At 46.7% G+C, this 27,821-nt stretch overlaps 1 protein-coding gene across 1 annotated transcript in view; it reads right to left on the minus strand.

The window, feature by feature from the left end:
- Positions 1 to 27,821, minus strand: part of GNAO1 (G protein subunit alpha o1) — a 131,567-nt gene that overhangs the window by 72,156 nt on the left and 31,590 nt on the right. Inside the window, exon 3 of the mRNA XM_078606573.1 lies at positions 6,985 to 7,126. Coding sequence (XP_078462699.1) covers positions 6,985 to 7,126 — 142 coding nt within the window. The remainder of the gene's footprint in view (positions 1 to 6,984; positions 7,127 to 27,821) is intronic.

Consider the following 27,821-nt stretch of genomic DNA (forward strand, 5'->3'; position numbering starts at 1 on the left):
ATGAACCTTAGTTCGATTCCCGGTCACAGCCGATATTAGTGGTGATATCTCAACTGGTTCACGGCCCCTCCCCACCAACCCCCCTCCAACCAACCCACACTGACCTCGTGTGGTCAAGTCAAGATCCAAAATAGGGCAACAATCTAACGCTGGGTAAGAGAGGCCTATTGAAATGACTCCAGCGGTGTTTCTGTGCTATCATCTGCCGGGACCATCCCTGACATCATGTGCTGCTTTACCGACTCACGAATCAACACGACTGTTTCTTCACCTTCGCGGCACGGTGACCTCAGCTGGACAATTGCGATATAAAGAACATAACTGCACTCTACATACTACACTTTTGCACGCACACACACACACACAACAACAACAATCGGCACGACCTGAAAACAAAACACGCGAAGCCTAAACAACAACAACAAAAAAACCCCAATTCATTGTCGCTTTCCACCGCGAAAGAGCGAGCGCCATCCAGGTGGCACACTTGACCCTCGAAATTTAATTTTGCCGTGCCACCACTCCGTCAGCTGTCTTGCCTCAGCCTTGCGGTGGCGGGGGGGGGAGTAGATTGGCCTCGGATAATTTGCAGTATTGAACGTCGCTGCCCTTCGCCACCACCGCCCGTGTTTTAGTTTGTTGTCCTTCCCCCGCACCTCCGATTAGCACGATTGGCTACGTACGGTGCAAAATAAGTTCAACATGCATACGGTACATACTCTCTACGGATCGCAGTCCCGAACCAACTGGCTATTGCCGGTTCAGATTATCAACCAACCACCAACTAACTGTCTGTCGCCAGATCCCCCGCTGGTTGCGGTGACAGCCGGCGGCGATGCTCGCGTTGCATTGCGAGCGGCTCCGCATCCCGCTCAGGAGGGACGGCGCTGGACGTTGACGCGAGGACATCTCTCTCGCTCTCTCTCGTGTTGAGTGCCGTATTTTTGTAGCGCGTGTACGCGTGTGGCACGTTGCAACGGGCCATAGTCGCGTTATTCTAGGCGGCGTTCATACAAGTCCGATGCGGCGTTTCGTTGCGCTTATTTAACTTTGGACGCGGCAGTTTGTTCATGACGCAGGCATCGTCGGGGTCGCTGCACGCTTACGCGGCGTTGCTCGGGTTTTTGCAAGCTGCTCATGTGTATGTTAAATGAATAAAGGAACACCTGCAGAATTATATGCTGAATGTTTTTAACAATACCGTACATAAAGGGCAGGCCGAATGTCACGGATGTACCGTGTTGTTTAATTGCTTATGTACTTCTGTTGTTTCATTATAATTTGTACCAGTTTATTTTTTTTGAACGATGGTTCTTCTCGTTAATTTGTAAAGGATCAATCATATTTAGTTTTATTTTATTATTTTCCCAATTTGCTTTGTTTCTCACATAAGCATATTTGCTATCACTATTTTGTAAAACTTCCTACTTTACGCTTTGGAGTCAACTTCACTGAATCCACACCAACAATTTAGTACCTCTGTCACTGCCACCATTGAATGGCGTGCACCTGAACACGTTTTCTTTATACTTGCAAAGAAACGCATGTGTTAGTAATAGGTTTTTACCCTTTTAACTGGTACAAAAACTGACACCTTTATACAAGGCATCATGTTTGCAATAACCTCAACACAAGAAGTCAAAATGCAAACAAAAAGAAACAACTCTGATGATGATAATGATATGCACTGTCCTTGAAGTTGATTGGTCCTCACCCGAGACAGCTTTCTTTAGAGCCTAGTCTCCATTGGTGTTGGGGTTATTGCAAACATGATGCCTTGTATAAAGGTGTCAGATTTTGTACCAGTTAAAAGGGTATTAACCTATTACTATATTTTGCCACTGGTAAAGGAGATCTCATAGTGTAAACGCATGTGTCTCACGAAGTTGTCCCTCACGACAGAAGCGTGCGTGTGTCTTGACGAGCGCCGACCTGACCCAACGCACATCGGTGCATTCAAAACGCCACTTCAAGCACATTAATCAAACATCCCAACAGACGGCCGTTTCAAGTGCCTGCTTTATGTTCATACGCTGATGTCACGATGCACTTGAATGCTCTCGTGTCCATAAATGCCCCGCAGTCAGGCTGGCTATAAGCATTGTAGCGGCGTGAAGCCTGCTTATCACCACCCTTGTTGGTCGTAACCTGGGTTCCGCACACGCCACCCATGGCTGAAGACCGCCACAGCAACCTTGAAGAGCCGCGGATTGCGGAAACTCTCCGTGAATTAGAGATGGGCGATGCGTGCGGGTGACAGGTGAAGGTGCAGCCCTGCAATTGCTCGTGTATGCCCCTGCCGATGGAATGGCGTTTACTCGAGGGAATGCTGGAGGGTATTTTGGCCCTACTTTTTTCCCAACGTTGGCCAGGTGTCTTTAAAGTGGTGGCAGTACCCACATTTTCACTTTGCCCCATTACACACACAAAATGCCGATCAACATAACCGCTGGGCAGACGGAGACGGGGAAATTGAAGGAGTTTGCCGCGCTGGGATATTAAACTGGTGACCTCTGGATTGCAAATGGAGTGTGATCACCATGAGATCATGGCAGCAGCTGATTCCTGCAGGAATCATAATTGAGCGCTTTGGTTCCTAAAGAATCTCACGAAATTACAATTGAGACAGGTCCCATTATCACAATCCAAGGGCTGAGATTCAATTCAACAATTTAAAAAAATGCTAAATTGGACCGTTATGTTCGTAATGTTTTTCCTTTTCCCCCATGTTTATATACTGACGGTTTGTTGTCTCCAATTATATCTTAACGCGCCATGAGCACAACATTTGCATGAATGGGGAAATAATCTAATCCTACGCACGTAAATGACGCAGGTATTGTGAGTGCAAGAACTGATCGTGATTGATAATATAATTATATGCTTTGCTACATGCCTACCGTTTGCCATGCTCGTAAAAAAAAGATCTCGGCATTCCAGTTTGCTATTATCCAGCATCAAAATTACAATAATATAGGTCTGGACAGCCAATAAGCCAATGGGTTATTTCAAATATATATAAATATGGAGACCGCATAGAGTTCCACTTATATATGCTTTGAGCAAGGTATCTTTAGACTGAGGCACAGATAAACCAAGCATGAGATACCCACTGAGTCAACACAGCAGACATCTCTGCCTCTGAGTCACGCGCTCACTGCTGCGTCATAGCATTTCAAGATTGCGAGGCTCAATATTATCTATAATCAAGCACATTGCTGCATGGTCAAAGGGGTTTTTAGTCATGCAAAGTCACCGGGCGTGAACCTCTATTCTTGTTTCGCCAAGAGATTCATTATCCAGACTCAAGTGTGTATTTTCTGCCAAAATGAACCTCTGCATAAAACCAATGGAAGGGAGCATCTGTATGAAGCGAATGTATTTGGAGCAGCCTTTTTTTTTTTATAAACTCACATGCTGTCTATCAGAGGTGTGGACTCGAGTCATGTGACTTGGACTCGAGTCAGACTCGAGTCATGAATTTGATGACTTGCGACTCGACTTGGACTTGCATAACAATGACTTTGTCCCACCTATGAGATGTGGACTCGAGTCATGTGACTTGGACTCGAGTCAGACTCGAGTCATGAATTTGATGACTTGCGACTCGACTTGGACTTGCATAACAATGACTTTGTCCCACCTATGCTGTCTATAGTAAATCCGAAGTCTCTTGCTCCTTACCAACCATCTGAACCCGCCATTCGCCACTAAAGGACGACGGTGACACCACGACGCAGGTGCCAGGCCAGGTGCACTTTGAGGCCACGTGAAATGTCGAAGTCTCGCTGACAGGAGGTCACAGGACAGACCCAGGTGCCATGGGTTGACTGACTGAGATGACCGGCAGATGTACAAGACCCTACCTACTATTATTCTTAGGCTTTTTCGGTAAAGTCACGTAGGTAAAAATTTTAAATTAATAAAAGTGAAATAAAAATAAAATAAAAATCACGACGTTTCGGAGGCAACACAAGCCTCCGTCTTCAGGTGGAACCTTCACAGCACGATAGCTGTATCAAGTTCTCACTACAGCACGACAGCTGTATCAAGTTCTCACTTGATACAGCTATCGTGCTGTGAGTGTTCCACCTGAAGACGGAGGCTTGTGTTGCCTCCGAAACGTCGTGATTTTTATTTTATTATTTATTTCACTTTTATTTAAATTTTTTACCTACGTGACTTTACCGAAAAAACCTAAGAACATGAATCCTTGCAGTCACGAAAGCTTCAAATGTAGAACCCTACCTACTCTTGAATCTAGGCAACTACCTACAACGACCAAGAGCAAAAATTGTCTGAAAAGCAAATACAATCGATGCAATTTACATCCAGGTGGAGTGCTCTGTATGCTTTTATATAATTAACAATAATATATTTTCACCCCTGCATTGAATAAAAACATTGGGGTGCATCTTGTACTTGGGTAGGCGTGTGCGCACGTGGCCAGATTTCCGTTGCGCTTATTGACACCGGGTGCACATTTGGGGAGCGTCATCTTCTAATCCGTAGACAAAATACGGTTGAGTATACGGAATTACATGGAGCCTGCCGGACGTTAACCTCCGGGACGATGCAGCTTGTGGGTGTGAAACGACTCCAGCGAGGCACGGTCTAGTCGCAGCTGCTGAATGAAGGAGAAGAAGCGTGAAATGAACATCTTGGTGGGAGGAGGGGGACCTGGGCGTGACACGTGGCCGAACGTTTCATCCGGCTGGGCGATCAGCCGACGATGGCTGAGCGCGGGAACCGCTGTCTCGCTCGTTCTCTCGCTCTCTCTCATCACGACGATCCGTTCTGTCGCCGCGTGCGCGGCCATTTTAATGAACTCGTTTCCCAAAGCGAGATGGGGGGGCAGGGGGAGGGGGACGTTTGAGGTGATTCGACGTGGCTCGTTGTTAAGGCGCAAATTGGGCAATCTCGTGAAATTGTCCGCGGGCACGGCTTCTCTTTGAAGCGGACGTCACGATGTTGCGCTCTCTCTCTCTCTCGGGTTAAAACCACAGAGACCGCCGTGCAAAACGAGCGCGGTGCTAAGTTGTCAAGAGTTAATTTCCTACATCTCCACGCAAACGTGTGAGTTTACGTGAGGCCACCATATTTATTTTTCCACTCAATTTCATTGTTTCCTACCTCAGCGCTCATGATAACATTCTTAGTCAAACAGCTTATATTTCACTATGGTTATTATTATAACCCACCAATGGACAACACTGCAAGGGCTGCTACGAAAAGCAAAGGAAATTCCAACAATCGTTCATTTAAATTCCTGCTGAATAAATAACCAAATTCGAAGAGTCGCGATTTTTCCCGTGATTTTTTCTCGATATATTTTTTTCACGCAACTACTGTATACATATATTGTACATATATTTCTGCAAAATATTGTTGTTTTGTAATCCTCGGCAGCTGTCCCGTGGACGAGGAGTTTTTTTTTATGTTCAGATAACCCCAACGAGCTTTTATTAGCAAGCGACTGCCGCTAAACCTGTTGAACGTGGCGTTGAGCGAGCGAGAAGAAGCGTGAATAGGGGCGAAGTTGCTGTCCCATTCAAGGGCGGCACATCAGATGCACTACTTTGGTTTATATAAAAACACCTGTATCCGAGGAGGCACTAATAGCCATTAGGGCACGTGATGCACGGCGTTTAAAATTAGCTGTAAACAAAGGGAAGAGTGACCCTGAATATAAAGCGGTCGTGTGGTTTTGTTTCGCGTTGAACGGGTGAAAAAAAAGACACGAGTAATTTTTCCCCCCCCCCCCCGCTACTAAAAGAACCAGATGCATCTCCGCTGGTTCTCGTGACAATATTAAATAGCCACGCGGTAATTACTTACAGTGAGGCGCCGCCGAATGTTTTAATTAAAGCTGGCGATTCTCCAAACCAATTAAAATGCTTGGGGCATTGATTCATAGCATGTTGTTACCGAAATAAATAATGAAACGGGTTTCTTTTTTTATTCCCCACTGGTTCACGCTCTAGTACCTTGTGAGAGGCCGAGATGGATAATGACTCCGTGATTTTGTGACAAGAGATGATGGAGCCACTATTTTGCGTTTCAAGAAGCTCGTTAATTGCGTCGTGATCGTAAGCGCAAGACCAGTTTGAAGAACAAAATGCACGTTGATAACATTTGCATGCGACCTCATTTGCCATTTGTCACGTATGAATAATAATGTTTTTACGTCACGTTGTTAATAGAGAAATCGCCCGCACCTTCAATTAGCGCGGTTGGCTACGTACGGTGCGAAATCATTTCAAGGTACATCCATACATACCGTAATAGGTAACGGTAGAATGGTGGCACAGGCGCTAAAGTTTCTGCGCTATAAACCAGCGACCTGAATCCCATTCCTGGCCATTGTTAACGTCAGTGGCAACTGATACCTGCACTGGTCCTGTGCCACTCGACCGCCCATCCACCACACTCTTCACCAACCTGCACTGACCAGCATGGTGAAGTACTGGTCGCGAAAGCCTACGTGTTAAAATGGTGAAGTATGGTTAAACAATCCCATAACACCAATGACTGACATAAGCACCACTTTTGTTGGGAATTCAACAGCGGTTGTCCTATGGAGACACTCAGCCCTGGCATATGAATGAGGAATTTCCACCACAGACTCAGGGTTGTAAACAGGTGATGAGCAGCGCCGACATTCTCATTTGAGCAGAAAAATCACTTGGGATTGACTTTTTGACCGTTTAAAGTTGTCTCTAATATGTACAGTAGGTTTCCCTCCACCTTAAAGCCTACGACAAATAAAACAACAACGGCGCTGGAAGATGAATTCCATCATCGTTTTTTGTATTTTTCTAAATCCATTGCAATTGGAAGCCTTCACCCCATCATGTGAGCCTATAACTGGCGGTGAATGCCCCTGTGCGTAGCTTCACACTGGTGTGCCGCGAGCCACGGACGGAGTAGTAGGAGCGTCGACTCGTCAACGACAAGAAGCGCAAACCGACCGCGGGCACTCACCCTCCGCTCCTTGTCCCCGTACTCGATGCCGAGGGTGTCCATGGCTCGGACGATGGCGGCCAGCGACTGGATGGTGTTGCTGTACACCACGGGCTTGTACTGCTTCACGTCCTCTCCCGAAAAGCCATCCTCGTGAATGATCCTACAGGAGGGAGGGGGAGGAGGAGAGATCGAAGACCAGGGTAGGACAGACGATCAGACAAAAGCTGAGACGGTCACTTTTCAGCTCCAGGTGGACTAAATACGGCGTCACAGAGTACTTAGACGGCACTGCTGAGGTCTGGGTTCAATCTGGATATCAGCCATCCATGCGATGGCTACAACAGTATCCGTTTAATTACGACGCAACGTCGACAAGTCAGAAGCTGCAAGTGCCCCCATGGGTGGGGCAACTGCAGATACCTCGGGAACGCTTTTGCCTCACATAATAAAAAAAAAACGTTATATTCTGCTTCATATCGTAATGGAGTGCACGACATTAGGTACATTTTCAATCGACAGACTCGAACCGTTTAGCACGATTGGCTACGTACGGTGCGAAAGAAGTTCAACATACTGCACGTACATACATCCTGCCATAGGAACCGTGGAATTTCCACCGCTGCCTCCGGAGAGCCAACATGAGTGAGCACTACTTCTCGCTCGCGTGAGCTTTGTGACATTTTGGGCCGACCGACCGCGAACGTGAGCACTGCCGATGGAGTGTTCTAATAATCCAGCCAAGCGGTGGCACAGCAGTTAGAGCACAAGGCCTGCAAATTGGAAGGTTGGGAGTTTGAATTCCCTTCAGGAGTGGAGGTAACTCATCCCTCGGGGTACGATAAGCCAAAGGGGTTCTTCCACTTATGGACAAAGGGAATCTTCCATAGGAGAGTGGAATTTCCACCACCGGCTTCGAGCTTAAATGAAGGGAGACGAGGGTGTGCTTGTTCCAAGCTCATTTGAGCAAGAAGCGACGCTGGAGAGCGCTACCACGTGGGCGTGCGTCGGGCGCACGCCGGTTCGCACTCCGGGGACCGCAGCCAAAGGGGCTGTGGACCGGGTCAACAGAGTGAGGCTTGGGCAGCAAGAGCCTCGGGGAACAGCAGCGCCGCTAGCGCGAGATTAAACACGACGGTAACATTTTTTTTTATTAATTGTAATTTTTTTACCTACGTAACTTTACCGAAAAAAACCTACGAATATGAATCCTTGCAGTCACGAAAGCTTCAAATCTAGAATTAAACACGCCGCAGGACACCGTCGGCAAGGGCAGCTGACGTCGTGCAAGCTTCTCATTTTATTTCACCGAGGTTTGTTTTTTTGTACATATTTTTTTAGTTTACGTTTTTTCCCATTTTTGCCATCACCATCTTTTGAAGGCGCCCCCTTCCCTGAGCAAAACCTGCGTAAATGGGGACACAAGGTAGGAGTAACAAAAAAATAAGCAAATCAATAAATCCATAGAATGCCTCACAGAAGCGCTGTGCTTTGGCTTTGCGCACAATGAGTCTCTCTTGTGGTTGCTCTGTTGTACGGCCATCCCGCTGCGATAAAACAAACTCTAGGGGACCTCATTACCTGCGGCAGTGCAAAGCACAGAGCCAGAGGCTTCTTCGTCAGCGGTGCCAGCTGTCGAGTGTGCATGTGGTGCAACTGCACTGGGAACCACAGGCCAGAAGGGGACCAGGCACACCCCCCCCCCTACCCCCCCCCCCCCCCCCGATTGTTGTGATGTTTAATGTTGTGATGTTTTTGTCTTTTCTTGCTGCCAACTTCACGTGCCACAGAATCTCCTTTCCTTCGTAAAAACAGCTGGGAAGCTGGCTAAACGGGGCCATCCGTGTAACAAATAAACTCAAACTCAGCTTAAATATAATTCCTTGCACCAGGGATCATGACAAGCACACTCACCACCTGGGGCTTGCCAACTCAATCGATTGAAGCAGTAGGCTGCGGAGTTTTAAACCCTTAAAAATACCGCGAACAAATGTTTTCAAAGCGAAAATTGTCAAAGATTTATTTTTTAACCCAACGTTCATATGTCGGTATTGTTTGCTCTAAACATCAGTATGTGGTAAACCAGGATTAAACATTGGGGCAGCCGATACCACCGAAAGTGGCCCTTGAATTAGTACGGTTGATGAGTGTGGCCCCATTTTGAAAACCCCTCTTGAATTTCCATACGGGGGTCCCCTGGGCTGGCGTGGGGGAAACACTCGCTCCCCCTCGTCGAACGGACGTGGTTTATTCCCTTCCCGATAACCCCACAGGCCCATAAGCACCGGTGCGGGCAGCGCGAGGTGGTGCGAGCATCGATTACCGAGACACCTTTATACTTAGGGGGACTCCTGTGCGAGGAAAGGGCTGCTCATTAGGAGGGGACACAGCAACACGAGGCAGGTGTCGTGCGCTTGATTCAACAGGTGTCAGCAACATTTCATCGATTCAGCGCTGTTCCTTGTTTAACGAGGTGAGAGCCAACTGAAAGTTATTAACGCTTGTTTTGAAGAACGCCTGAAAAGCGACGGTCACATAGAGAAAGTTAATTCTATAGTTTCTATTTGACATGCTCATTACTGAGGGTTGATGTCCATGCTAGACGCTTTCCATCTTTCGCGATCTTCAGCGTCTCTCACGGAGAGTCCCATTCGACGATCTCACGCTGTCCCACCGACCCATCCGTGTCGTTCCCTCTTCCCCTTTTTCCTTCTCCCATTTTCCCCTCGCCGAATCATCTCGGTCATTTCTCCAGACGCGCGACCCTCCGAGGTATTGTCCTGTGCACGTCACCTTCCTTCTCATCGGTGATTCCTGCTTGTAGCCATTCTCTCGCAAACACATCCGCGCTCTTCGTATTTTAACACCGGTGTACTCTTCCCATCCCTTCTGCAACACCACATCTCAAATGCATGAATCCTACATTAGTTTAGCTGCGCTCAACAATTCATGTCCATTTAAAGTTTGTGATTTGACGTGCTGCGCGCACACTCTTGCAAAATCATGCCACGTGGGGAAGGGGGGCGGTGGCAGGGAAATTCAACGACCACTCTGCAGCGGACAATTTTGCACAGAAGCTGTTGTCAGCGGTGGCGATTGTGCCGCCCGCTCTGACAAGTCGCTCGAGGGGTGAAGGGTGCTTGTTTGTGACGCTCCCCTGCCTCTCACACGGCGCGGGCGAGGCCGCAGGTGCGATTTTTTTCCAGCTATTGTGGAAGACTCGGGTGAGCTCATTCCATTGCATTATAACCTGATGCAAAAAGCCACTAGACCTTCAGTAGCACAATTTGTTAATGCTTTATCATGCAAGTGCATATTTAAAAGGATTCATTTAATTCAGTTTTTTTCTATGTTATCAGAATAAATAATTGAGACTCCCATTGCGCATTTGTCTAATTATTCTAATACTTTCATTTTAAAGCGTTGTATTCAATAAGCTGGTGGCCATGGGAATAGACTGAATAATTGCCACATTTATACTCTTCATACAACTTTCGGAAGCGAATTTAAGATTTTAATTCCTGTGATGGGAGGTCATGCTGTTCAAGAGACAACTCATTTTGATAAACCATTAAAATTCGTGCTGATCAATGCCCTTTCGTCTGAATCAAGTTGTCTAATGCTAAGGAAATATAAAAAAAATATATAAATTCCCGTAAATTACGATTAACCAATATTCCGCAGCGAAGGTGGCTCACTCGTGCGAGGCTTTCAAAAACTCAATGCCGTTGGTTTAATATTACCCTTTGTGTGAAGAACTAACACAATCCACCACCCCGCTAAGACACCAGGACATGGGGATTTCAACCTCCAAAGTCAGCAAATGGCCATTAATTCACCGTGTGAATAGAGTGTCAACGTACGCACACAGTCACTTTTTGGTTGTGATCACCAAGCATATCACTGCACTCTGTATAATGCACTTAGTTACTGAGGGACGGCCTGTGGCGCAAACTCAGTATTTAAGTATTTTTAGATCACAGTCTTAAAACACGATTGCCTTCCCTTCTGTGGGTGTGCCGTCGGTACCACAACAATTTGAAAAACCATCAACTCCTTCAAGGAATGAAGGAAGAAGAGCCAACAGATTTGACCGTTACATATTTTTGCTACGAATAATAATCACCATCACAATCATCGTCAGCCATGATCAATCCACTGCTGGATGAAGGCCGTTCCAAGCTGTCACCATCTATCGTGGTGTTGCAATGCAATAATCCATCTAACACCTGCACACGGGGCTGATTTCACCGCTCCATCTCCGCGATGGGGGCATGATCCTGGTGTGTGTCCTCCTTTGGCCGTCTTCGCCACCCAGCCATCATCCCTTCTCGTGTCCGGCCCAAGCCCACTCTTATCAAGTCAATATGATATCTCTATCCTTGTGTATGTTCTAAGTGGCGAGCGGTAGTGCAGTTGTTAGCGCGTTGTGCTACGAACCAGGCGACCCGGGTTCGATTCCCGTTCACCAGTGTCGATTATATCTGACCTCGTCGTGGGCCTCCCCAAGGCCGACTCAGCCTAAAATGAGTACCTAGTGTGATGTGTAAACATCATCACTGGGGAGACAAAGGCTTCAGGGCGTGGTGTTGGCCACCCACCCCCTCGTTTGCCGTGGATATTCAGGCTATACGGGGGATCTTGTCTTTGTGTGCTATGTTCAACGTGTTCTTCTCTCCGTCTCTCAATGTAACCCCGCACATGCACACAATATGACCATTGTGTCAGTCAGCAAGACAGCATCCCAGAGGTTGTAAGACACACGGAATGATGAGGTATCAAGTGAGATTCACGAACATGACATTTTTTTCTTTAGTTCTCTGACACAATTAAATTTAGCTGCAACGCACAATGTAACGTTTTGTCGATTTTTTTTCTAGCAAAAATATGGCAAGAGTTTAGGAGGCATATACCTGATGCATCCACTTAGATTAGTATTGATACTTATCCTAATAGGATGCGCGTGAAATTGTGCGTGTAATCCATTATTTATCTATGTTTGGTTTATGCAGTCAAATGTTAATGATCCAATTATGGTAATGGCGTGAACAAAGCTGTACAAACGAAACAGGAAAACAAATGAACAATACAACATTCTATGGTAAACACGAGACGAAAGAGAATTGATTCCACAACCGAATCGTGATATCAAAATTGCGTAAGAACGCTCTAAATCATCGGCAGCCGTCGCCATCAGCCCCGAACGATTCACGGCAGCCACGGAAATAGCCGCGTGTCGCTCACAGTGACATCACAGGCCAACGAGCCAATCGGAGTGCATCTGGGGCCATCATAGGGGTCTTTCCCGGTTGCATCGCCTCTCCACCCCCACCAAATGGTTACCACATCAGACGCTGCGTGTGTGAGTGGTGGTGGTGGGGGGGGAGAAGCCCCTTTTTAAATCCTTTATATTAAGTTCGCTTGCTTGCTTGCGTGCTTGCTTGCTTGCTCGCATACGACCGTGCAAATCTTTCGGTCGTTTTTTAACACACTTCCCGTGATCCAATCGAGCTGACATTTTCCACACAGACTCGTTGTGCGTGACAATTAATTTTCGTGAAAAAAACTTTCCAAAATTTTACACTGTTTAGGGAATTTTTTTAAAATATTTAATTACCAATTGCTTAATGCTGGCAGACAATCATCTGACCCATAGGTGGCAGCCATCTCAAGCCAGAGGACGAGAGGACTCTAGCCGCCACGCATATAAAGGATTTAGAGTGAAAAACTTCGTTTTTACGGGTTAATTTTTTGCACAGTATTCACAGCATAAAGTACGTGCGCGCATTTTCAAACGCAGTGCGCACAACGTTTCATTGTCGCCCCGCTCGGTGGCTCTTGGTGCATTTCCACGTGCGGACAAGCCCCGCGGGATTTAAAATATTTCCACGACGTCAATAAATCCAGATCGCGCCGCGCCCCCAATTAATTGTTTTTGTACGAGACGGGCCTGCCTTTCCCACGCCGAGCCGAGGCCCGCACCGCCGACGCAGCTGACCACTTCCCGACACCATTGCATCCCCGTCCAAACAAAAATAACACGGCTGGGATCTTGGACAAAGAGAGAAGGTGGGGGAGAGCGTGAATGCCCCCCCTCCCATCCCCGCTAGAACACAAGGGCCCGTGTTGTGCAGTCGCAACGGGCGACTTCGGGGTGCAAGAATGAGCGGGGTCTGGGGAAGAGTCGTCGCTACGAACAGTGGCCGATCAGATGAAGGGAGTGGTGGGGGGGGGGGGCACATTTCTCGTGAGGTGGGGGGGGGTCTCGGCCGATACACAGAGGTGAACATTGGTGAAGTTCCCCAACAATCTGCTGTCATTGTTGTGCCAACCGAGAGCCACGCGCGTGTTCGTTGTTGAGCGGTGTTGCGGTTTGACAACGCGCAGTGTGGCCACCAGCTTTGGGAGGTTACAAAGCAACCAGCAAGACGTCATGGGAATGAGAACATCTCACAGTGCCGCAAGGAGGGGGAGAGCTGTGTATTATTACGCAATTGACTAAGGGGCCGTCCATAAATGACGTCACGCACCTAGGGGGAGGGGGGGGTCAGACATTTGTGACGATGGGTTTGAGAAATGTGACGTCACATCAAAATGCGCAACTTTAAATAAATATAGACAATAGGTTCTACTTATTAAATAGACGTTTTAATAAATGTTTTCTCCTACAACCTCAGAGTGCAGCGCCACATTAAATACGCACAATAATGGCAATAGTTTAAAACGATTTGAAGCATGTTTTATTTGGGGGGGGCAGAGCTTTGTGACGTCATATTTGAGGGGGGCGGTCTGACTTTTTGTGACGTCGTGAAATGAAGGGGGGGGGGGGGGTCAAAAATCGTCCAAAATCGCGTGACGTCATTTATGGACGGCCCCTAAAACAAAAATGTGGTGGACTTTTAATGTCCCCGGAAAGAGTTAACAAAATGTCCAAGGGACGGCTGGCGACCTCGACAAAATGATCCTGGGAAAACCAGGACGGGTGGCAAAATGCAAAGCATTTTATCAATCGGTAACCGAGAGAAGTTGGAATCGTTGCAAAGACTTAGTTGGTAGTGGGGCCATTATCCACTACCAAAGAGGCAGTACTGATTATAATGGTGGCCTTTGCGATGCTTGCTGCGGTACTGATGGACCTCTGTGATCAGCACCACTTATATATGGAACGTGTATTTCTTTCCGTCGCTGCCGGACAAGGGGCCGTCCATAAATGACGTCACGCGATTTTTGAATATTTTGACCCCCCCTCAAATTTGACGCCACAAAGCTCTGCCCCTCCCCCCCAAACCATATTTCCATTTTGAAAATAAAACATGCTTCAACTCGCTTTAAACTATCGTCATCGTAGTGCGTATTTAATGTGGCGCTGCACTCTGATGTTGTAGGAGAAAACATGTATTAAAAATAATATTTTATTAAGTAGAACGTGTTGTCTATGTTTATTTAAAGTTGCGCATTTTGATGTGACGTCACATTTCTCAACCCCCCCCCCCCTCGTCACATATCGTCACAAATGTCTGACCCCCCCCCCCCTCCTAGGTGCGTGACGTCATTTATGGACGGCCCCCAAGACATCGTACCGGGGGCTCTGAAGTGTCACGCGCGCGCGTGCGTACGGGGAGCGGTGGTGTAGCGGTCAGCGGCACTGCGCTTTGAACCCCGGCTACCCGAGTTCGATTCGCGCTCACGGCCAACACCGGTGACGATTATCTGAACCGGTCCTGGGGGCCTCCCTTAGGTCGACTCAGCCTCAGATGAGCACCTGGTGCGGTGCGTAAACATCGCCAATGGGGGAGACAAAAGCGGGCGGGCCTTTTCGCTTTCATAGGTGCTACTCGCTAACAGGACTTGCCCCAGCAGTCGGTTACAGGCTGCACGGGGAGGTGACGACCACCCCCTCGGCACTGGCAAGGCAACCCACGAGTCGCAAGCGATCAGCAGTCGCTCGTTATGAAAACATCGACAACAAAATCTCTCACCAAAAACTGGCATCACCCCTATCCCACCCCCTCCACTGCCCGCTCAGTGACATTACAAGCCTACGTGTTAAACTTACAAGGTAAGGTTGCACAGTAGAAGCTGTATATATGCACACGTTCTAGAATAAGCGACACGTAAAACAAATAGATATTCACCAGGCAAAGCCCCACTAAGATGTTTAACTCTTTTTGTTTAGAGGCGACCTGGCCACACTTCGATGATAGATCATCGAAGTGGCTTTTCACACGTGGCAATGTATCGTCGCCAAACAATCTAAACATGCGTTTCTAAATGTGGAGGGAAAAACCGGGCGGACCCCGAGAAAAATCAAGGCGACTGCTACGTGGGGAGGAGAAGGTTGGTGGGTTAGAGAACACGCGGACTTCCAAATATACAACAGGCACACAACAGGCACACAACAACAGGCGGCGTCCGGGTCGGGATCGAATCCACGACGTGCTGAGTACCAGCCGAGGGAGACAACATCTCCTCGCCACCGTGGCGACCAACCATGGTATGTTGTCTCGAGGCCGACCGAAACTGAATTTCTGGTTTCGGCCAAAACCGAAACCAGACCGAAAGTAAAAAATGTACTTTCGGCCAAAACCGAAAGTTAAACTTCACTTTCGACCAAGACCAAAACAGAAAGGTATATAACCGAAGTTACCGAACACAAGATTTATGAAATACTAGCTTTACAACCCGGCTTTGCCCGGGACTTGGATTCACCACGCCCGGCTACCTTTGTCTCCCCAGTGGCGATATTTACACACCGCACTAGCTACTCATTTCAGGCGGAGTCCACCTAGGTGAGGCCCAAGACCGGTTCAGATAATTGTCACTGGCGTTGGCCGTGAGCGGGAATCGAACTCGGGTCGCTGGGTTCGTAGCGCATCGCGCTAACTGCTAGACTACAGCACATGAGCGTCTACTTCCAAATACCTGAAGTAGCTCCAGAGCAACAACTTCAATGTCATATTCAGGTGGTCCAAACCGCGTCAGGAGCAGCGGAGTGTATCCGCTGTGTTATGGGTTTTCATTGCGAGATACTCGCACTTTTGCCGGAGAGAAGTCCATCTACGTTCAGTCGGAGGATCCTTGTCCCGGGGCCTATCAGGCGCGTTGTTGTTGTTTGGCCCTGGAGAGGGCTGCTGGGCTGGCGTAGTGTTGTTGCTGCTCTGGAGACTGGGAGATCGAAGATCGATGTTGGGTCGCCGCGTTGATGCCATTCGTCGTGATTTCTCATTTAACAGAGTGGGCCGCGCGAGGGCTTCCATCTTCCATTCCAATGAGCACGTGAGCTGATTGCATTGCTCTATCTCCACAGTGGACATCCTCTCAGGTACATGCCCTCCCTTGGCTGCCACTCTATCGTTAGTCTCGACCACCAGTCATCATCCCTTCTAGCAATGTGCCATGCCTCAGGCCACTTAATTTCCTTAATGGTCAACATGGTGTCTCTAACATGTGCATGTTCTCCAATCCACGTGTCCCTCCGTCCGTCCCTCAGTGTAATTCCAAGAATGCACAGTGTATGACATTGCGTCAATCAGCAAGGTTTAATTCTTCGAGGGCGCATGACACGTGGAATGATGGAGCTCAAAGAGAGATTGCGAACGCCACTCAATTCACATGATTCATTCTCTAAGCGGGATTTGGATTATGACACTGGCACGTGTCAGACTTCTCTTGAGAATGATGCTACAGAGTCTTAAGTGCCCACTTTCAGCTGGTGGAGCAATTCAGTGATAACGCCTCGTGTACAATGTATAGGTAACAGAAGAGAGGAAATCAAACTGATGACCAGGTAATAACAGACTGGCTGGTGAGAAAATTTCGAGTCGGCCTATTGTTATTGAGGCCACTGCAGGGGACTAACGCTCACAAGAATATTGTGCACAAGATTAAAGTAATACCTTGGATACAATAATACGTAATAATGTCATCTTATTTATTCAGCAAAGCCTCAATGAATCTCAATACTCTTTTTCAAGAGACTCCTGCACTGCGATCGGAAACTTTTGGCATTCTGCATGCGATAGGAAATTAAAGCACTCGGCGAAAACCCATGCATGCACTCCAAAGTCCACATAGATGGATCCACAAATGTATGTGGCCAACAGAGCACTGGATTACATGCATGTCACCATAACAGCGCTTTTTTAAAATTCAGGAAATAGCCTTGCAAGGAAAGTTGATAAACACTTTAAAGACACACTTTTCAAATTCATCACTCTAACTGGGCACAGTGGCTCACACCTCTGTGTCACTCGCTGGAGGTACGGGTTGGTAAAATCACGCAGGATTGTTAAATTAACAACCGGCTGAGCGGTGAGATGACCAAGAAATGGGTTTACAGAAAACTAGTTAATGAACCTTTCAGTTTTTTGTCGTCATCTGCACGGGCTGTCTCCAGGCCCTCCCCATGATCAACACTCCTTCCAATGGACGGTCTCGAAAAAAGTCGTGAGAATCGGTGAGGATTTCTTCATAAAAAATAAATAGTATGGCATTAATGTATTAATAATATATACAAGACAATTATATTTTAATACGAGTAGTATTGCCAGACATGTATTAACAGAATGTATGTTGTAATTGAAATAAAAATGGACAAACAACTGAATTTTTTACTTATATACTGCTGGAAAATGTGCTGTTAGTGACCGTCTAATAAGGCTGGCACAACATAAGACAAAGACCCCCCGTATAACCTTAACAGAATGTTGAGGCAAGTGCTGTTAGCGAGCACCTATGAAGGCCGGCATGGCATACGAGGGGGTGGGTGGCCAGCATCACGCCCGGCCGCCTTTGTCTACCTAGTGGCGATGTTTACACATCGCACCGAGGTACTTATTTGAGGCTAGCGGAGGCTCCAGGACTCGTTCAGATAATCGTCACTGGTATTGGCTGTAAGCGGGAATGGAACTCGGGACGCCGAGTTCCTTGCGCCACGCGCTAACTGCTACACTACTGCTCCCCACAACATAAGAGTGGGTGGTGTGACCAACAGCACATGTGACCACCTTTGTCTCCCCAGTGTTTTTGCTTACACCAGCACCAGGTTTTCCTTTAAGGCTGGGTCGCCCTAGGGGAGTCCTATAGTAAGGCTCAGACACAACTTCACAGTGATGTTAGCCATGGTCGGGAATTAACCTCAAGTGACGAGGTTTTAGCAGCGTAGTGTGTTCAACAAAAAAGGTTAAATAGCAATGCACGTGAGGGTACACACATACATATAGAGATGTTGAGAAAGTAGAGGTGCCTTGTTTAAACTTTTACAACCGTGGGTCTTGCTGCCAAATGGCACGTTTGAAAATGTTAGTATAACAATTAACCATTGAAGTCATCTGACTTTTTTTACATAAAGCGGTCGAAATATGCAGGGGTGAAACGTTGCACGCAGGCTTCTGCATTTTATAATGGGCATGGTGGCGAGGCGATAGGCTAATTCACGGTGGGGAAACACGAGATCTGGTTTAGTGCTTTTTTTTTACACCTGGGAGGTCTTAGAGGGAACCCCAACATGCCGAAACGATTACTGTTATTTCACTAAGTATAAAAAATGAGCAGAAAGATATCGATGTCAGATCTTAAGCACCACGGTAAATGCAACATGCATCGAACAGAACAATATGATGGCAAACAAACAAAAAAGACGGCGAGTGCGTTACGTAAAACCAACAGGATTGCCCCAATTTTGAAAGGGCTCGGTTTTTCTTTAAGCGCCACAATTTACCGACGGTAAGTTATAATGATACTAACGGTATGCAATAACATTCACAATTAAAATAATTTGAAACACAATGGACTAAATAGATTTGCTTCAACGAGGATTCGCGGTGAACACAATTGCTGCTTCAATGAGTCGCATGTCGGCAGATGATTTAGTAACAACAACAACAACAGCAGCAGCAATGACGAAAATTGGCCCTGATTACACGGATGTTGCGCCTTATTTACTCAGGAAAGCTTCAGAGTTTCATGACGTATCGAGGAGGACAATGCGTTGGAAAATATGGCCGATTCAATAAATGCGCTAACCGCTCCACCACCGCTCCCTTCCTTCACGGTTGGGACCAGCATACATCCATAACAATGGCCGCTGTTCCCTTACAACCGCGTGGTGCAACCTCAGCATCCGGTGCTCATCTTACTGACCCTGGAGCAATGATGGGCACAGATTTCACAACAGCCAGGAATAAAACGATCAATATTTAAATGTAACGTGTGGGCAAGCGTGGGTATAGTTGCGATTTCGGGATAGAGGCTGAGCTGCTTCAACGAGAGATCAGATGACTGCATCTGGCAGAAGACCATTGCATCCCTGCTGGGGTTAACAGTGAATTCGTGCTGCAGGTTCGCAGCGCCAGTTGTTGTGTGACACAGCATGCAGAGGGCACACATCCACCGTGACAGCAGAGTGAGTGCACATTCATTGCAGTTGTTTGTTGTTGTATATATTTATTTACACGACCTGGCTGCCGCCCAGAGGAAAATACATTCAATGGGGTGCATGTGCCTGTTTGGTCCCCATGGGGCTCGTGAAGCCATTGCCCAAGCTGCAGTGATTCGGAAGAGAATGGTTCGTCCTGGTTTCAGGCACATGCACACAAAGATTCCCCATTTATTCGTGCACCTATTGAAGACCACGATGCTGTGGTCAACACCGTGCCACCGATGTCTCCCCAGGGCTGATGTTCGCACCCTGCAACTTGTGTTCATTCTCGGCTGATAGGATTTTAGTGGAGGCCCAATCCAGGTGAAGATTCCAGTAAGGCTACCGTGCATCGCCCTTCGGTCAGCTGGTTTCAGATCGGCTCTTCGCGTGTCTCAAAGCAGTTGAAATTTTTTTTTAATCAGGATTTTGTCGCGGGTTTAAAAGTTTCCTGGCCTCATGCTCAACTCATGATGCAGGTAAGGGTGGGGTTACCTGAGTAGTGGGTGGAGCTACCTGAGTAGTGGGTGGGGTTATCTGAGTAGTGGGTGGAGCTACCTGAGTAGTGGGTGGGGCTACCTGAGTAGTGGGTGGGGCACTGGGGCTACCTGAGTAGTGGGCGGGGTTACCTGAGTAGTGGGTGGGGCTACCTGAGTAGTGGGTGGGGTTGGCAGTGGAGTCAGCAGAGCCTATGAGCGGTGGGTGGGAATAGTGGTTGAGTGCGTGTGGCCTTGTAAAAGTAAGCAGGAGAGAACTTACCACTGCAATCTCCTACACACATACACAAACTTAAATACATTAACATTTCTGCCAAATGATGGTTACATTCTTTGAAGGCTATTCAGAAAAGTAGAGTCTGGCTGAGCAGCTGTGTATGCAGCTGTGATCGCTATGCTCACTTTTCCTTGGCCCATCCTTTGGTCCATACTTCATCGCATCCCAACAACGCTGGAATCAGAACAGCCCACACATCACTGAGCCACATGCCGCAATGTCTGTTCAGACTCGAAGCAGTCTAGAGAGGAATTTAACGTTTATATAACCCTAATGATGTAAGCATGAGCGCACACTCGACTTGCAATCCAGCGGTTGGTGATTCAATCTCGTGGCACAGCAGTCGAAACAACGGTGCGAGATGTTTCATACCCCCGACCCTGCACACACCGAGCAGTATGAATGGGTACAACCACGGTGAGTCGATCGGCAGGTCGTGTGTGGTGGGGTAAAGCATGGGTACTCCCACTTTTGATCAACATGGAACAGTAGGTGCAGTACCCTCTCTCTATAAGAGACTCTCTAAAACTCCCTCCAGGCATAGCTAAGAAAATTAAGGAATGGAAAATCATTGGGGAGGGCTTTGCCCAAGTTACGGGAAGTTGCAGGCTGACAACAAAAATAAACGCCGAGTGAAGCCTCACACCAGAGCCAGATACCCATCGTAGGAGCAAGAGTTGAACTGAGGCCAGTGCGCCACTAAGTGTCGGTGACGTCGCCACGGCTCTTGTACCAGGCTATGTGCACTTTAAGGCCACGTGCAGTGCCGAATGCCCGCTGACAGGAGGTCACGGGACAGATCCAGGTGGTGCCATGGGTCGACTGACTGACATGACTGGCCGAAGCATCACCTGCGCCCTACTGTGCCAACATGCTGTGTTGCCGACGCAACAACAACAACAACAACCGCCATTCACCACTAAGTGGCGGTGACGTCACCACGACGCTTGTGCCAGGCCAAGTGCACCTTGAGGCCACGTGACGCGCACACACACACACACACATGGCCTGCTCCTCTTCCACGGCATCTCTCACGACCCACCGTGAGAAACCGACGACGATGCGTTGTAACGTAACGGCTCGGCGACAGCGTTATAAACGGGGGGACAGCCGCCGGTCACAAAGTGCGACGACAACAACAACAACAACAAAACCTCCGTTGCAAACAAATGGACGAACGCGCGCTACCCCTCCAGGCTGCTCTGGCCACCAACGTTGACTGTGCCCAGTGGAAAAACATGCAACGCACGAGCAGAGAGCCCTGCAAGGTATCTACGTATTATTCTCGAACAAAGGAATTTCTTTCCAATCCCCCCCACCCCCACCACCATCAACTCTACTTTGCAAAGTCTCTTTCAATCTGACCTCGCCTTCGGTGAGAGGGAGAAGGGGGGGGTGCAAACCGGGAAGCATTGTGCGCTTGCAAGCCACCCCACCACCCCCAGGCCCCCATCTCTCACAAATGGATTTCACAGCAAGCACCTTCTCGAGGCTGCAGCTGCACGTGCATAAAAGGGTGCCGTGGCGAAAGGGGGGGGGGTGGTCGCGGGGGAGGGGGGCTGACAATAGCCAACAGAGGAGCACATTCACGGAGGGCGTTTATTTAAATAAATATTCCCACGGTTTCTGTAGGATGCAGTCACGTTTGGGCAATTGTGCTGTGGGAAAGCCGGCATATGCCTCGCAGGATCAAGCTATGGACAAACCAAAAAGGCCGAACACCTATTTGCTGCACTGTGTCCTACCGATGTCTTATTGCCCTGATGGTAGATGCCTCGGGCATTTGATCATTTTATTTTTCATTGTTGGTGTTTTTAGAGCTACGCATCAGCCTACAACACCCTGTTTTATGCATGGTGGTAACCATATCCAGGCTCGAATCTGCTAACCTTCTGAGATCTGACAAGGACGGATGCATTCTAGGTGAGCATGTCATAGGCTAAGGAGGGTCTATGCTGTCAGCGCCATGCTTCTTGTCTTTATCAACCTGCATTGACCAGCATGGTGAAGTATGCTCAAAACACATTCCCGCGGAGGGAGCTGGTAGGAACGTTGGGTTGCTCGGTCAATGGCCAGGGTCAACGGCGGCGTGGTGTATTCCGCAAATATGCCCGACTGTGCGGGCGGCCATAAGCCGGCGTGAGTAGGTTAAACGTTGAGTTTTATAAGGGCACCACGGGGTGACCAGCCGCTCCCCACCCAGCCCCTCCCCACCCTCCCCTCTCCACCCAGCCCCACCCCTCCCATTTTTGGATGCACGACGGACGGACACAGTAATCCCCTGTGGGCTGGTGTAACCAGGAGGTTCCTACCAGTAAAAAAATCTATTGTTGTACTGCACTCTGCTCCCACGTCGATGCTCCCAACCGTCACCAATCCTGCTGCGACTATCGTGGTGAAGTTTTGCTCAATGAACCTCCATGGCCCTCGCGGCATGCGTGGGAAGGCCCTCGTCCAGCAGTGGATTTCCAAAGGGCTTTTCGTGTACCGTACAATTCTTTGACCTCTGGGCTTTTGGGTCACCTCACCAGCGCGTGCCCAATGATCCATTCCGATGGTGAATGTCCCAGCAGCATGCTGTCTGCTCGTCTCGAACAGACGGCTCACTCTAGGCATTGCCCGTAAGTGCTATCGAGTGGCAGTGGGCATTTGACTCGTTTAACCCGGAGAAGCACAAATCAGTGGCGTGCTCACTCACCACTCTGCTCCGTAAAAGTATAACCCGTAAAAACAAAGTTTTTCACTATAAATCCTTTATATGCGTGGCGGCTAGAGTCCTCTCGTCCTCTGGCTTGAGATGGCTGCCACCTATGGGTCAGATGATTGCCTGCCACCATTAAGCAATTGGTAATTAAATATAATTTTCTTTTTTTCCTAAAAAGTGTAAAATTTTTGAAAAAAATTTCACAAAAATAAATTGTCACGCACAACGAGTCTGTGTGCAAAATGTCAGCTCGATTGGATCACGGGAAGTGGATTAAAAAACGACCAAAAGATTTGCACGGTCGTAAGCAAGCAAGCAAGCACGCAAGTTAACTTAATATAAAGGATTTAAAAATAAATGTGACCCACCAATGTGATGCGATGAAACAACATGCATGCACCAATGTCTGGCTAGGCCTGAGATCTAATACAAATATAATTGTGTAAGTCCAAAAGCATTAACAATGACAATGTAAGTTTCGGTGTAATTTAGCAGCTAATTATTTCTGGATTAGGACCTGGTCGTTACATTACGTGATCACCTGCGGTGTTAATGATGCATCGATTCATATGGAATTATGCTTGTGAGAATCAATAATGTTTTATTCATCTCACATTTGATTAGCTTATGTGACCCCTGCAGCTGCTTAGAGGCACTACAATGTTAAACAAAATGACGAAGGGGGGAGAATTAATGACCATAACTTCTATTCAAAATGTTTTACTCAAATGAATGATTGTAAAAAAATGCTTTTATAAAACTGACCGGTAATGTCACGCATCGCAGTTCAATGCAGCATGTACTGAATATTCTTGGGTCTTTCGGTTGAAAGAAAATATTTTCTTTGAACCTATCTACGTGACTATTACCGAAAGATCCAAGACTGTGAATTCCTGCAGTAACGAAAGCTTTTTAATTCATCACATACTGAATGTTGCGACTAATCCTGATGGCCAACTCATGACTCGCATTCAATATAAATACAAAGGGTGATATATTTAACATTTCTTTGAAATCCACCAAAAGCCGGATGTTTTCATGCACTTTACCATTTTGCTAACCAATCTACAAAAAAAGTCTAGCATTATTATCGGTGGCGATGTTCTCTTTTAATAGTGATGTACTCATTTGTGTGCAACTTCTACCAAATGAAAGCTAAAGGTAACCCAAATAGCAGCTGACGAGAACAGACAGCTTTGTTGTTAATTGCTAACACTTAAGATGCCTCATTAAGATGGAGGCTGCATGCATGGCTGTAATGAATGATTAGAGATATATCTAGATGTTGAAGAGTCTCTCACTTAAATATATTCTCTCTGAGCACATTTGCACACATTAACACGCATATTCATGATAAAGGTTTTTGGGTTAGATCGCGTAAGTATAAATGTGTCGCAACCCTCCACCACTAGACACGGCCAATCAGTAAGAATTGTGTCACCTTAACAAAACGCCAATTAGTTACTTTTTCAGCCCGCAGGTGTGTTTGAAGAGTGAATCCACAACATTTAGAATTAGAGGACGACGTTTCGCTGGAAATTACATCCAGCATCTGCGGGAAATTTGCCAGAATAGTGAAGCCATCCACCTGCTTCCGGTCTTAAATAGTACAGGACGACTGGTCGTGAAAGCCTACGTGTTAAATTAGCACGCATAGTTAGACACACGTAAATTTAAAATGTTTTTTTACATACATCGTCTAAAAAAAATGTGATTTTTTTTTCAAAGTCTTATCAATAAACAGATTACCTAATCGTCCATGTGAATTCTAAAAAGAAAGAGAGAGCATTCGTCGATTGGCAAGTTGCACGCGTTGATGTAAAGTGTGGAGAGTTGGCCAAATTCCCTCCAGAGTGGATATCTAGAGCTCCCTCTCGTGGAGACCCTATCACCAGCACTGAGTATCTTTAACCCACTGCCCATTGAGATCAGATCTGCTGAGTTAATTTCCACCTTCAAATCTTACTTAAAAACTCATCTGTTCAAAAGGGTCTTACCATCTGGCTTGAAATCCCTCATCTACACTACCCACTTTATATATTACGTCCCTGCTCTTATATTTTATACATATGCCATTGTTTTTATAACGTAATATTTTTTTGTATGTTTCATATTGAATGCTTTTGACTGTGCAGTGCTATATGAATATTTTTTCTTGGATCATGGTCTACACTCAGGTCCATGTTCCAAAAGTATAATCTAAACGGGCTTCTCACCATATTATACAGATGATAGATGATTACTGATGGATGTCAATCCAGCTACAAAGTCTTAAAACAATATTGCATTTACAACGTCAGTACATTTTATGGGTGGTTAGACCAGCTGGAACAAAATGTTTGGTCACGAAAACAATTTTCATTTCCATATACTGCTGTTTCAATTCATATTTTGTTCAACCAGGTGAGCACTCACAAGACCAGGATAGATTCTCATTGGCAAGAGTGACCTGGGTCACAAAAACGGCAAAAAGACAAACAAGTACATTAAATTCCAAGCAAAAAACAAATCAGAACAAGAAACAACTGCAGTGCCAGAAATGAAAAAAAATTTGCACAAACATACATCAATTTAAAAAAAAGGATTCCCCCGAAGCATACGTGGGCCCGGGTATATTATGCTTAACAATTATTGTCGTTTAAATTCAGTGCAAGAAAAAAATCGTACTTTTTGGGACGAATAGCATCAATGCGTGGATACGTTTAAGAGAACAACAATTTGTTTTTCTGTGGTTACACTTGAAATTAATATGCATTCACTAACGTTATATTTTAAAAACACATGGTTTGTCTGAAGGAGAATGTAGGGCACAGTGCCGTTAATGTCTGTTTGCCTTTCATTAATTGACTTTCTCAGCCTGAAGACATTTTCATTGCAACTTGAGAACCATAAGGCGAAAATCACATTCGCAACAATGCTGCTAAGTAAGCGTTATGATTTAATTGTTGTAACAATACGCACCGGCTCTTATACATTGTGGCTTTAAATTAGTTTCCCAATTCATCATTCCTGCAAAGATCCCAACATTATGCACAGGTGGTCTTAATTACTCCCTTAGAATGCTGAGTGCCAATTTCTTTTTCAAGCCCAGAATAATCTCTGTATATTAAGGCACAAATATTACGAATATTTGTATAGTCCACAAAATGTTCATATATTTTACCAACGAGATCATATGTTCCCTGCCCTTACAATGAAAAAAAAGCCCCATCACAGTTGCGTACTTTTAATCCACGAAAGAAATAAAAAAACAGATATCTGCAGAAGGGCATCACCAAGAGGAGGCGTCGTGGCTTTGAGGGTGAACACAAAGCGAAACACAACAACCCGTCCAGAGCATTGACACAGCAGATTCACGGTAGAATACATGCTTAGATACACCGTGTGTGGTTAGGCATATCAAGGATAAAAAAATATTCATGAATTAAAATCGTTGTTTCCATCATATCTGCCGGGTACTAGTCTATTTTCCGAGTTTATTATTATTTTGCTCTTAATTCTAGATTTGAAGCTTTCGTGACTGCAAGGATTCATATTCTTAGGTTTTTTTCGGTAAAGTCACGTAGGTAAAACATTAAAATTAATCAAAGTAAAATAAAAAAATAAATAAAAATCACGACGTTTCGGAGGCAACACAAGCTTCCTTTCTTTCCCCCTGCATCCCCAGCTTTCCCAGCCTCCGACCTCCAGCCCCGCCCACTTCCACCTCGCGCTCACGCAGCCTCTCTCTCCCCCCTTGCTCCTCCCCCTTTTTTTACCTATATAACCTCTTGCCACGGCATCTCTCTCGTCCACTTCAGAAATTGTTCTTGCTGCGGTTGTCACACCTGATGAAGATTGCTTGTGTTGCAATCAAAACTTCTTGATCTGTTTCATTTGATTTCTAACGACGTGACTTTACTGAAAGAACCAAAGAGTATAAAATCGTTACATTTATCACAAACTATGCTCGTGGGAAAAAATGTCTCGTCCCCCCCCCCTTCTCATTTGTATTGTTTCCCCCCTCCCCCTTTGTCTCCCTTGCACCATTTTGTGTATGTCTCGCGTCACCAACCGTCACAGGCTGCAAAAGCGGCCCACATTTCACGCGTGTACGAGGGGCTTTCCTGCTGCCTCTCGAGGCAGACGACCAAGTGCAACAGTGCTATCACACCACCGCTCGGGTGTTGGGCTGTTCTCCTGGAAAGCAGAGGCACTCGGGGGGGAAATGAGGCTAAAAGATAGGCTGCGTTGGAGTTAAGGTATCAATCCCTCTGGCGCTCCACCCGCAGCCCTCGCTTCCATTCACGAAATGCGTCCGATCTGTGACAAACCCCCTGACTTTGGTGATTTCACCAGTTGCCCTATCTGGGCTGCCACTGTCCCTTTGTCCCACCGTGCCCTTATCGGTTTCAGGAGGGGGGGGGTGCTCCCACGAGGTGCCTCGTCACGTCTCTTTTTTAATCTCTAAATAAATCAACGCTACCAACCTCGCTCTATCTGCCATCGTGGTGACACTCTCAGAATGTGTCTAGCAGATTAGATAAGGATGGCTTGGCTTGCACAAGTCAAACTTGACTCCTTATAATTAATTTTAGACTTATCCAATTATTGCCCAATGCAGTCTCTTAACTCATTTTGTTATTTTACCCAACGGAGTGGCACTAATTGTTCACAACATTTCAAGAATAGCGTTCTGCATGTTTGATCATTGCAGGCATGGCACCTGCTTTCCACACAGCTTCCGCCTCAGCTTAATAAGTAATGAGTCCAAGGTTGCCTGTGACTTTTGGCTCTTTTGATGAGATCTTTTCATTACTACCTCAACAATAATCGCTCCGATACTCACTCTATGCAGTCCTTCTGCTATTATAAAGTAGTAGCTACTCTTTGGTCCAATGTCCCCGCTTGATACATTGAAAATAATACCTACTTCATATAAAACCACCGATTCCTAATTGAGATGCCACAGGGCACTATGCT

The sequence above is a fragment of the Lampetra planeri genome, chromosome 26 (genome assembly GCF_965212315.1).
Source record: "Lampetra planeri chromosome 26, kcLamPlan1.2.h2, whole genome shotgun sequence".
NCBI lineage: Eukaryota > Metazoa > Chordata > Hyperoartia > Petromyzontiformes > Petromyzontidae > Lampetra > Lampetra planeri.